At 41.7% G+C, this 13317-nt stretch overlaps 1 protein-coding gene across 6 annotated transcripts in view; it reads right to left on the bottom strand.

Annotated features, from left to right (window-relative positions):
- The window catches only part of wsb2 (WD repeat and SOCS box containing 2), a 34225-nt gene extending 21324 nt beyond the window's left edge, over positions 1-12901 (bottom strand). For 3 of the 6 annotated variants that reach the window (XM_043715865.1, XM_043715866.1, XM_043715868.1), the window contains exons 1-3: positions 12156-12875; positions 5219-5393; positions 3263-3495 (exon numbers count right to left, since the gene is read on the bottom strand). In XM_043715865.1, coding sequence (XP_043571800.1) covers positions 3263-3495; positions 5219-5393; positions 12156-12192 — 445 coding nt within the window. In that variant the 5' untranslated portion in view covers positions 12193-12875. Of the gene's footprint in view, positions 1-3262; positions 3496-5218; positions 5394-12155 lie in introns of all 6 variants that reach the window. The other 3 variants (XM_043715870.1, XM_043715871.1, XM_043715869.1) reach the window with 2 other exon arrangements.
- Positions 12902-13317: the final 416 nt, after the last annotated feature.

The following is a 13317-nucleotide window of genomic DNA, read 5'->3' as shown; positions in this document are numbered from 1 at the left end:
AAACCAGTGCTGCCCTGATCTGACAATACACCCGGCATGAGAAATCACTACAGTAGAATTAATAAGGAGCCCTGGCTGATTTTGACCCTCAGACCAAAAGTGAGAATGTTAATGGATAGTAACCTAATTGGTAGTGATAGTTAACTCAGAAATTGAGGATTACTGAATGCATTCACTCCTCCAAACAATTGATGTAATCAATTTTATTATTCTTTTTGAATGAAGGAAACATTTCAAAATGCAGATGAAATGTTACAAGATGCAAATTCTTCTTTAATTGTTCAAATCTCTAGAAGAGAATATTCAGTCTCAATTAATCAACCAGGTAGTTGATCTGAAGTTGATTTCTATATTTTCTTTGAAGTTGGAACTTAGTGGAATTATTGCAATAGAGTTGCAATACTCTTCAGTAAATACCCGTCTAAAGTGTAAAATTATCAAAAGTTCACTTTGGTTGTGGCCCAATACAGTGTTTGTTCCTCTAGCTGCCGTGGACCCAAACAAATGGATCACAACTGACTCAAATGGAGGTTCCTACATGATTCATTCTTAAAATGATTTCATACATGGGTAAGCTTAGGTACTTGGCAGCACTTCAACCCTATCGGCCAATGAGAGGAAACAAATACAAACTGTCAGATGCAGAATCAATGACCAAAAAAATCAGATCATTAAAGTATGAAGACCATCTATCTGTTTGCCAACTGAGACTATGAATATTCTCTTTTAAAGATTTGAATAGTTAAAGAGGAATTTCCAGTTTTTTGTTTAAAATCTGCACCGTGGAAAGTTCTCTTTATTTGTTTAAACATTAAAACTGAAGACATCAATGATTTAGAAGAGTGAACGCATTCAGTGGGAAACATTTGAACCAGCAGAGACCGTATTAATAAAGATTCATATAACGAAACTGTGGAAACCACCCAACCTATGTTACGATTTAATGTTTGACAATATGCAGAAGGTAGAGGGTACCTTTAAGACTGAATCTTTCTAGGCCATTTGCTCATGTCAAGGATATCTCTCCAGACACCAGCTCAGCAAACCAGAAGCAAGTGTTGACAATAGTAAAATGGCCTAGCAGCTTCGCAGAACTAGCGACTGACATTGCTACTTCCAAAAATATTGCCATGAACTAATTGAACTTGGATTGCAAGCTCACAGAAATAAATGAAGAACCGGTGTCAACATATCAAATTATTGAATTGTTTCTCATCGTGAGCATGCATATTAAAGAAAATACCACAAACAAAATGTAAAAATTATACTGATTATAACTCCTTGGATGCTCAACATAAACTCTGTGTTTAAGAAACTTACATCAGTTCCAGTTCCGGTTCCAGTTCCAGACATAAATCTGGACCTAAAACCCAGTGTCATAGAGTCAGAGATGTACAGCATGGAAACAGACCCTTCAGTCCAACTCATCCATGCCAACCAGATATCCCAACCCAATCTAGTCCCACCTGCCAGCACCCGGCCCATATCGCTCCAAACCCTTCTTATTCATATACCCATCCAAATGCCTTTTAAATGTTGCAATCGTACCAGCCTCCACCACTTCCTCTGGCAGCTCATTCCATACACGTACCACTCTCTGCGTGAAAAAGCTGCCCCTTAGGTCTCTTTTATATCTTTCCCCTCTTACCCTAAACCTATGTCCTCTAGTTCTGGACTCCCCGACCCCAGGGAAAAGACTTTGTCTATTTAACCTATCCATGCCCCTCATGATTTTGTAAACCTCTATAAGGTCACCCCTCAGCTGCCGACGCTCCAGGGAAAACAGCCCCAGCCTGTTCAGCCACTCCCTATAGTTCAAATCCTCCAACCCTGGCAACATCCTTGTAAATCTTTTCTGAACCCTTTCAAGTTTCACAACATCTTTCCGATCAGAAGGAGACCAGAATTGCACGCAACATTCCAAACCAATGTCCTGTACAGCCGCAACATGACCTCCCAACTCCTGTACTCAATACACTGACCAAAAAAGTAAAGCATACCAAACGCCTTCTTCACTGTCCTATCTGCCTGTGACTCCACTTTCAAGGAGCTATGAACCTGCACTCCAAGGTCTCTTTGTTCAGCAACACTCCCCAGGACCTTACCATTAAGTGTATAAGTCCTGCTAAGATTTGCTTTCCCAAAATGCAGGCTACAATAAAATCCACTTAGCTGACCACCACGCCCCTCCATTGTTACAAATGTGAAAATCTTACACAATCATTTTTCAGAAATTGTATTGCAGATTGACTTCATGAAGTCAATTTATCTCCTGTAGGCTAGAATATAAAAGGTAGCAATCAGGAAACGGATCGATATAAAACATTGCTTGGAACAGTAAGGAATTATTCACAGACTGGTTAAAAGTGTTTGAAGACATCTAAAGGCTACTTATTCCAACAATATCACACCATTCATTCAATCTAAATCCGATGTAATCCAACTATTCGTGTAGAAGTAGCTACGGACCATACAAATGCAAGGCTTCCTAGCGAAATAATACAATGGGTCCTTTTACCCACAAAAATGACCAATAAATATTAGTTGTGACAAGGTTCAGACTTAGCACAACTTATTAAACAAACTCCTTGAACTCAAGTGTCCCTTGTTTATACCCAAAAATTTAAAAAGTAATTTTCTCTTTAGTTTGGAAAACGTTAGAACACATTAGTGGGCGGCACGGTGGCACAGTGGTTAGCACTGCTGCCTCACAGCGCCAGAGACCCGGGTTCAATTCCCGCCTCAGGCGACTCTCTGTGCGGAGTTTGCACATTCTCCCTGTGTCTGCGTGGATTTCCTCCGGGTGCTCCGGTTTCCTCCCACAATCCAAAAATGTGCAGGTTAGGTGAATTGGCCATGCTAAATTGCCTGTAGTGTTAGGTGAAGGGGTAAATGTAGGGGAATGGGTCTGGGTGGGTTACGTTTCGGCGGGTTGGTGTGGACTTGTTGGGCCGAAGGGCCTGTTTCCACACTAAGTAATCTAATCTAATCACAAAAAACAAGTTGGGGAGATAGAACAAATCACAGCCAAGCCTAACCCTAGGATCATATTCATTGCCAACACATGATTACATAACTCAGACACTGAATGGTCAACTGATGAAAACAAAGACATTGCACCTCAAAACGAGAGTTAATATCTCATGTATTGGTACTGTTAAAATTAAGAAACTTGTATTCAAAACACTAGATGCTACAGTATTTTCAAATGAAGTTGCATTCTTTCAGTCCAGATTAGAGCAGAGATGCCTCAAAATATTACCAGTAGGCACTTTCCACAACTTGATTTCACCATTCGTGAGACCTGTAGCAAGAAGTGTATCAGAAGACTGAAGTTTGGATTTGTGTTGGTTCTCAGATGATTGCTTTCTATTATTAGATGGAGACGCTCCAAATGATAATCCCCATACTGTCTGACCACAATCAATTAGCTTTTCTCCACACTGGCCCTCTGAGCTGTCATCTGCTTTAAGATGATGTGTGCTTTTAGAATTTCTGGAGAAATAAAAAGCAAGAAAAGGACAAAACATAATTCAACAAATAGTAATTGAAGATACATTAAACATATTAGGCTAAACAAGAAAATTGCTGTCTGTGCCTACACAGACTGTAATAAACTGAAAACTGAATGGGTGCTGGATGCTGGCAGTTAATCCAGAATTCATCTTTTGTAAGTGCCAACTAAATTACGTAACATTCCTTATTTTTAAAGAGCATTTATATTTTAAAATGTGTGTTTGTGGAATTGTAGAGTTTACTGATCATCGATATAAAATGTACACAAATGGTATAGGAAAAAGGCCAACTGGCGCCTGAGCCCCCCCCCCACTGGACTCAAAATGTTAACTGTTTTCTCTCCACAGATGCTGCCAGACCTGCTGAGTTTCTTGAGAAATTTGTTTTTGTTTCAGTTCTCTAGTTAGCCACAGTTCTTTGCTTTACATTTGTCTATTGAATCATCTACAAGGAACATTATTTTGGAAAACATGGAAGCGAAATAATCGGATCACGTCAGGGAGTTTGAGAGCCAGTTAAAAGAGTAAAGGTGAAGGAACTGAAGTATGGCCAAATAAACTAATTCAGAGCAGAAAGCCTCTCAAAAAGGAAAAAAATGCCAACGGGGCTAAATGAGTTCATTTTGTGGGTTGTTGCCAACCCAACATATTTCACTTATCTCCCCACTTAGCAACTCCCCGATAAACAATATTAGGTGCAGCTACGCTAGATAAATCATCTGACCTCTGGATCTCTTCTGGACTTGGTATTATGGTTACCCCTAGAGCAAAATCCCCACTCCACCATGGCCACAGTAATGCTGAGTGGCAGCTGTTTGGACATATCACTGATTAAGGATCAATTGAGTCCACTTTGACTGTGCATTTTAATTCATCATCATTCTCTTGCCAAGCACTGAACAAATGAACCCCTTGGATACAAGCAGGCTGACAAAGTAACAATAATTGAATGACATTTAACTATTCTTCAGGGGATCTGTTGTAAAATCTTTAAAAATTTATTGCTTGTTACAGCAGCAATATGGGCCCATTCAGAAAACAAAGTAAGGGAATTTCCATGAGAAATCATCCCTTAAATGCAAAACATCTATCGATATAGTGAAAGCAGTTACATTAAGCCATAAAGACCTCGACATTCCTATTATATGTTCCCATTACACTAATTAGATATTTTATACAATTAATTCTTGGTGGCTTTACTCCTTTCATACTTAAGCAGTTTTGCCTTGCATATTAGTAGAATATCATCAAGACACCCACAGCTGCTATATCCTAATGGCTAACTGACATCGTGCAGTTATTAATAGATCATAAATTTTCTCTGGTATTAGAACTGCATTATGCTTCTCCTGTACCCTTTGTCTGTCCTTACCCCTTATGTCCATTCTATTAGTGAGTCAAAACACGACAATGAATATGCTACCTCAACCATCTGAATATCTTAGGGGGAATGGCGGGGTTGGAGAACACATGCAAGTGGCAGGCAATAATGATCTCCAACAAGTGAGAATTCAAATGATTGTCTTACTATTTATTAGCATTCATCAAATTCAACCCCATAAACTTACTGGGAGACACCAGAAAATTAAGTTACTGGTCATATTAATACTGTAACACATCAATATGAACAGAAACAATAAACATTTTCAATAACAGTTTGTTACCAAAGCAGTGTACCTTAAACAATTAATTTGCAATCTTACATTTTGTGATCTTCAAGTGGCCAGGGAACCAATTTCACAATATTGTGTCCCTGTGACCATGCAAAGTATGAGCCATCAGGTGAAAATGCCACACCCCAAGTCTCACAGCCAGATGTCCAATCTAATTCATGCGATCTGTTAGGTATAAGCTTTGCCAGCAAGAAGGGCTCTGCTGCTGTTAAAAAAAAAAAGAGAATTATGCTGATAACATACATAACAACGTCCTTCATTCACATCCTCTATAACCAGCACCATACTCTCTTCACACGTAACATTCATGAAAGTCTTACATTTAAATGGTTAACATTAGGAATATCCATTATGCAAACCTATATATCCCAATAATTTTTGTTTTAAATAAAACTTCGAATGTATGATCAGTCATTATTTCCCCATACAGAGTTATAGACATGTACAGCATGGAAGCAAACCCTTCAGTACAAGTCGTCCATGCCAACCAGATATCTTAACCTAATCTAGTTGCATTTGTCAGCACTTGGCCCATATCCCTCAAACCCTTCCTATTCATATACCCTTCCAAATGCCTTTTAAATGCTGCATTTGTATTAGCCTCCACCGCTTCCCCAGGCAGCTCATTCTGTACACTCAACCCACTGCATGAATAAGTTGCCCCTTAGGTCCCTTTTATATCTTTCCCCACTCACCCTATATCTATGCCCTCTGGTTCTGGACTCCCCCACCCTAGAGAAGATACTTTGTCTATTTCTCCTATCCATGCCCCTCATGATTTTATAAACTTCTATGAAGGTCACCCCCTCAGCCTCCGATGCTCCAGCGAAAACAGCCCCAGCCTATTCAACCTCTCCTGATAGCTAAAATCCTCCAACCCTGGCAACATCCTTGTACATTCTTTCTGAATATGATCATTAGATAGAGGAACAGAATTATGTAATTTGGCCCATCAAGTCTCCTCCACCATTCCATCATGGCTGATGTGTTTCTTAACCACATTCTCCTAGCATCTCCCCTTACTAAATCAAGAACCTCAGTCTTAAATACACCCATCAGCCTGACCTCCTCCAACAATGTGTTCCACAGATTCACCAGCCTACATATGAAGGAATCTCTTTTCATCTCAGTTCTAAAGGATCATCCCTTCAGTCTGAAGTTCTCCCCTACTAATGGAAACATTGTCTCCACATCCACTTCACCCAAGATGCTCAGTATTCTCTAAGTTTCTCTAAGACCCCACCTCATCCTTCTACACTCCAAGTACAGACCCAGACCAGTTCTCAACTGATTCTCATATGACAAGTCCTTCATCCCGGGTTCATTCTTCTAAACCTCCTTTGGACTCCCTCCAAAACCAGCACATCATTTCTTCGATAATAAACTCAAAAAACTGTGAACATTCCAAATGCAGTCTAACCAGACCCTTGTCCAATCTCAGCAGTGCATTTCTGCTCTTGTATTCTAGACCTCTTGAAATGAATGCTAACATTGCATTTGCCTTTCTAACAGCCAACTGAACTTACATGTTAACCTTCAGAAAATCTGGAAGGAATGCAAATAAGTCCTATTGTATTTCAGATTTCTGAAGCCTTTCCCAATATCAAAAATAGTCTACTCCTTTATTCTTCCTCTGAAGTGCATTACCTAATTTTACCACTTTGCATTCTGCCACTTCTTTTGCCAACTCTCCTAGACTATCCAATTCCTTCTGTAGCCTCTTCGCTTCCTCAACACTACCTGTCTGTCCACATATTTGTCATCTGTAACCAATGCTCTCAGTTACTTTGTTCAGTTTGTTAATGTAAAACGTGAAAAGTTCTGGTCCAACACTGACCCCTGCAGAACACCACTAGTTGCCAGCTGCCATCTTGAAAAAGACCCCTTCTTCTCACTCTCTGCCAGTCAGCCAATCCTGTATCCATGTCAGTATCTTGAGCCCCTAACACCATAGGCTCTTATAATCATTTGGCACCTTGTCAAAGACCTTCTGGAATTCCAAATAGATCACATCCATTGTGTCTTCCTTGTCTAAATTTGGTCATTACCTCCTCAAAAAATTCTAATAGATTTTTCAGGCATGACTTCCCCTCAACAGTCATGCTGACTCAACCCTATTTCACCATGCACTTCCAAGTACTCCACAATCCCATCCTTAAATCATGAACTTTAAAATCTTACCAATAATGAAGGTTAAGCTAACTGACCTATAATGTTCCATCTTCTGCCTGCCTCCCTTCTTATATTAGCCATTTTCCAGTCCTCTGGAACCATTCCAGAGTCTATTGATTCCTGAACGATCACCAATGCCTTCACAATCTTGGGGTGTGACCACATAGTTTGGAGATTTATCTACCTTCAGACTTTTCACCTTCTCTAGTTCATTTTCCTTAGTGATGCCATTGCACTCACACTGCTTCGACTCCCGTGAAATACTGAAACTCTAATGGCGTCTTCCACCATGAAGACTAATGCAAAGTATCGATTCAGTTTCCTACTAGTACTTCTCCAGCCTCATTTTCTAGTGACCCAATGTCCACTCTTGCCCTTCTCATTAGATTAGATTGTATTACAGTGTGGAAACAGGCCCTTCGTCCCAACAAGTCCACACCGACCCGCCGAAGCGAAACCCACCCATACCCCTACATTTACCCCTTACCTAACACTACGGGCAATTTAGTATGGCCAATTCACCTGACCCTGCACATCTTTGGACTGTGGGAGGAAACCGGAGTACCCGGAGGAAACCCACGCAGACACGGGGAGAACGTGCAAACTCCACGCAGTCAGTGGCCTGAGGCGGGAATTGAACCCAGGTCTCTGGCATTGTGAGGCAGCAGTGCTAACCACTGTGCCACCGTGCCGCCCACATCTTTAATAAAAATACTCTTTCAATATTTTTACATTACCAGCCAGCTTATATTTCATCTTCCGCCCTCCACTTAGTTTTTTTTTGTTGTCAGCTGGATTTTAAAGAATTTCCAATCTTCTGGCTTCCAATGAATTTTCACTGGATATTATGCTTTTCGCTCTGCTTTTATGCTGTCCCTGTCTTCCTTTAGGAGAAAGGGAGGACTGCAGATGCTGGAGATCAGAGCTGAAAAATGTGTTGCTGGAAAAGCGCAGCAAGTCAGGCATCATCCCAGGAGCAGGAGAATCAATGTTTCGGGCATAAGCCCTTCTTCAGGAAGCCCTGTCTTCCTTTGCCAGCCATGGTTGTCTCATCCTTGCCTTAGTACATTTCTTCTACCTTCTGCTGTATCTCCTGAATTACCCCCAGAAACGTCTGCCTTGCTGCTCTACCATCTTCCCTGCTAGGTTCCCCTTCCACTTACTTCTGGCCAGTTCTTCCCTCATGTCTTTGTCATTAGCTTTACTCAATTGTAATATTGTTACATCTGATTCCACCTTCTCCCTCCCAAATTACAGGGTGAATTCTATCATATTATGGCACCATCCCTTCACAGTTCCTTCACCTTGAATTCCCTAATCAAGTCTGTCTCATTACACATTATCAAAGCCAGAATTGCCTCTTCTCTAGTGCTGTTCCAAAATAGAAAATTTCACAGCGAATCTCAAGGAAAGGAAGTTGTCTATCAACCTGATTTTCCAGGTCCACCTGCGTATCAAATTCCCCTGCAATGTTTTTTAAAAAATTGGTTTGTAGGTGTCACTAGCCGGCCAGCATTTATAGCCTATCCCTAGTCAGCCTTGAGAAGGTGTGGTGGGCTGCCCCACAATGCCGTAAGGGAGAGAATTCCAGCATTTTGAAGGCAATGGAGGAACAGTGATATATTTCCAAGACACGATTGAGTGTGGCTTGGTGGGGAACTTGCAGGTGGTGTTACACCCACATATAAGCTGCCCTTGTCCTTCTAGATTTTGTTTGATTTATTATTAGTGGGTGGCACAGTGGTTAGCACCATTGCCTCACAGCGCCAGAGACCTAGGTTCAATTCCCGCCTCAGGCGACTGACTGTGTGGAGTTCGCACATTCTCCCTGTGTCTGCGTGGGTTTCCTCCGGGTGCTCTGGTTTCCTCCCACAGTCCAAAAATGTGCGGGTTAGGTGAATTGGCTATGATAAATTGCCCATAGTGTTAGGTGAAGGGTCTGGGTCGGTGTGGACTTGTTGGGCCGAAGAGCCTGTTTCCTCACTGTAAGTAATCTAATACAACACAATGAAAAAAATAAAGTGTTGTTTTGCATGCTATATAGGAAGATTGAACCATACAGAGTGCAGAATACTGTGTTACAGGAAGAGGGAAAGCGAAGGGGGAAAGCGAAGGGGGAAAGCGAAGAACAGAACATTAACATTTGAGAGGTCCATCAAAAAGTCTGATAACAGCGGGGAAGAAGCTGTTCTTGAACCCATGTGTATGGGTTTTATACCTTCTGCCTGTCAGAAGAGGATAAAGAGAATACAGCTGGGGTGTGAGGGGGTCTGATTATGTTAGTTTCTTTTCAAGGCAGTGGGTAGGATAAATGGAGTCAATAGATAAAAGTCTGGTTTGTGTGATGGACTGAGCAGTGTTCACGACTCTACAGTTCCTAATGGTCTGGGGGAAAGCAGTTGCCATAACACGCTGCAATGTATTCTGAGACCTTTTGAGAAGTCAAGTAGATGTGAGAGGTGATGGTGAGAGACAAGTCTTCTGAAATAAAGTTACAACTCTGACACATTCCTACAATGTAGGGCAGTGTTGCCTGATCTGAAGCTTAAACTTGCAAATTTCTGGTAAGAGCGTTTGTGGACATGCTGTATTTTCTTACCCTCCTGAGGGAGTAGAGGTGCTCTTGTGCTTTCTTGACCATCACGTCCACGTAGGTGGACCAGGACAGATTGATGATAACTTCTAGGAACTTGATGCTCTCGATGATCTCCACTTCTACACCATTAATGCAAATAAGGGCATGCCGTCCACTTTGCTTCCTGAAGTCAATGACCAGCTCCTTTATTTTTCTGACATTGCATAAGCTGGTGTCTTTACAGCATTTGCCATGCCCTCAATTTCTTTTTTGTTCGAGATCTGACATACGACGATGGTGTCATCAGCAGACTTGAAAATGGAGTTGGGGTGGAATGTAGTAACAGTTGTGAGCATATGAGGAGTGTAGTAGGTGTTGAGTATGCAGCCTTGTAGGGTACTGGTGTTGAGAGTTATGGCAAAACTGGTGTTGTCACCTACTCTTACTGAACCCGGTTTGTGGATCAGGAAATCGAGGATTCAGTTACAGAGGGGAGAGCCAAGACCTAGGTATCAGAGTTTGAAGACGAGTTTAGTTGGAATTATGGTGTTGAAGGTGGAGCTGTAGTCAATATGTAGAAGTCTGAGGAACGTATCCTTGTTATCCAAATGTTCCATGGATGCTTGTAAGGCCAAGGAGATCGCATCTGCAGTGGACTTGCTGGACCAGGTGAATTGCAAAGGATCAAGGCAGTATTTGCTCCCCCTTGAATGGCCTCCTATACCATAGTGTAGTGATCAGTTGGCCCATCTTCCTTACAGTTCTCTGAACCACCCTGGGATCCACCAGCTCCCACATCATGCACGTACAACACATCACCTGGCCCTATATCTCCAAATTATTTAAATAGGTTTTGATTTAAAGTTTCTTATTGGCCTTTCGTTTTTAATATCTGTGAAACATTTCTCCAATTTACCTTTGACCTTAATAGAACTTATAACTGGTATTCAAATTAGCAGCTAAATAGCAACCAATGAACTGCGGGCTCTCTTGTGACGTCAGTTTTCCCTGACGCTACGTCTCCTCCCCTTTAAAATTCTCTCAAGTGGGAAGTGAAAGTATCTGTTCTTGTTAATTGCAGTTGTGTTTTCAAAAAGTTACGCTTGCCTCGGCCACATTAACCGTTTAACTGATTGGTTCACGCTTCCTCAAGTGGTTACAATCCAGAATTAAGCCACCGCGATCCAATGAGGGATCAGTTAGATCTCAGGCACTCTCAGTTACTAAAGCATTGTAGCTGGTTGTCAGACTTTCCCTTGTGTCTCTCTCTCTCTAAGTGGAAACCTTTAGACCCAAATCCTACATTTGTATTTAGCAATAGGGTGTGATACACTTCCCATTTCAGTCAATATCGACCACTGCAACACAGCTGTGCCGTAGTGAAACGCAAAGTTGAACCCCCCCCCAAAAAACTTCCCAGACACAACTACATTGACAAGGAGTCACGTGTTCAATTCGGACCCTCCCCATCCAATAAAGTATTTAACCAAACCCTAGCAATTGCTAATCAGAGCATGATCTATGACTCTATATAAATCCAGAAGTTTGCGAGTTTAAGCTTCCGATCAGACACCACTCCCCTCCATTGCAGGAATGTGTCAGAGTTGTAACTATTAATTTATTTCAGAGGGGTCTCTCACCATCACCCCTCACATCTACATGACTTCTTAAAAAGTACTTTACAGAAAGTGAAATATAGTCACTGCTGTTTATATGGAAAACATTATATAGTTTGTGCGAGTAAATTCTCAAACAACGTGTTAATAACCGGAAAAATCTGTTTCAGCGTTGTGGACTGATTGGTAAATATTGACCAGGGTCCCTCGAATAACGCCCCGTTCCTCAATCAAATAGTCAGAGGAGGTGGGAGAGCGGCATAAAGGCCCCTGGTATCAGCCAAAAAGGCACTCCAATACTAACTTGGAAGGTCAACTCGTATTCAAGTTTCGAGTGGCATTTGAACCCCGTAACGTGATTCTAGATGACGGCGCTACCACCTGAGCTTTGAGAGAATTGCAAACATTTTAAAGCCAGAGCAGCGTCCTTTTTAAAAAGGTGAATGACCCGCAATTATTTAACCACCCGGTTCACACCGAGACTCCGATGAAGCGACCACATCCAACAGCAGCCTGATTGTGTTTAAATGTTAGCGCTTCCTGGACATGACTACAATGTAAGCAGCTCTATGCACAGTGACCCGACCTTGTAGTGTTCACTGACCTCCAGTCTGGGGGCTGCAATCTCTAGTTCCGTCCATCAATACTACAAAGAGGCGTTCGACTGGGTCCTCATGGAGCTAGCAAACGTGAATCCACTGTGTATTCTAACTTCAATACAGCTTTAAATCGACTCCCTTCCTCCAATCCATTCCGGCTTTTATTGTAAAGAGTGCAATCTCCCCATCAGCTTCATTATCACCAGTACGTATATGATGCTGCCCTGTGTCTGAAAGCTCCAGGCACAGGTAACATTTAAGTAACTGCTGTTCCCAGGACCAGCAGCTGAACGCAACACGGACCCTCCCTGCAACCAGCTGAGCAGGAACATGTGACCTACTCACTGCTGCCCCATGCGGCAAGGAGGACCAAATAATACCTCTCTTCCATATTCCTTTCTGCCCTGTCCCAGCAAAATTCTATTGATTCAGTTTTAAAACTATTGGCTGATCAGGAATCTACAGCCTCTGTTCGTGGGAGAGATATCTACACTCCTACCATCATTCTTAAATGTGTTTCCTAACAACTCTCCTGAATGTCTAAAGACAACTTTCTCCCATCTGCTCTATCAATGCTTTATGGAAATCCGAAAGAAAACTCGAATTAGAACATATTGTACTTCAGACAGTTCCCACAATCACTCCTCACTCTAATCCTTGGAGCGCCATTGACATTGTGGTGAATCTGTATTGCTTCCAGATATGCCCTTCCTAATGTCTGCTCCCCAAGCTATATTCCAAATGTGTACATTTGTGCACATGGATACCAAAATCTTTGTATCTGTACTCTTCCTAACTTGTCACCACTGAAGTAACACTAATATAACCATTAATGCTCCAGAATAGATTACCTCACACTTAGCTGTATTGATATTCACCTGCTATGTTACATTTTCACCCAGTTAAATAATATAACTGAGAAATTGAGATTTCTATAAAGGTCTGTGAGATGGCAGCAGGCAATGTTGATTGTGCGAGATGTTTGAAGGTGATTCGTCAGAACAGTAAGGGGAAAGACTAAAATGTACCTCAGCAATAAAATCTACGCTGCCAGCAGAACATCGGGTCCAGGTAAGAGTAGAAATGTCTAACAAAATGGCTTTGGCACGAGGTTGGCCCCATTAACCAGGTCATGACCAAATCCATCCAAATAAAACAAACAAAAGC

This window comes from Chiloscyllium plagiosum, chromosome 25 (genome assembly GCF_004010195.1).
Source record: "Chiloscyllium plagiosum isolate BGI_BamShark_2017 chromosome 25, ASM401019v2, whole genome shotgun sequence".
Lineage (NCBI taxonomy): Eukaryota > Metazoa > Chordata > Chondrichthyes > Orectolobiformes > Hemiscylliidae > Chiloscyllium > Chiloscyllium plagiosum.
This window is presented reverse-complemented; position numbering and strand designations above follow the sequence as displayed.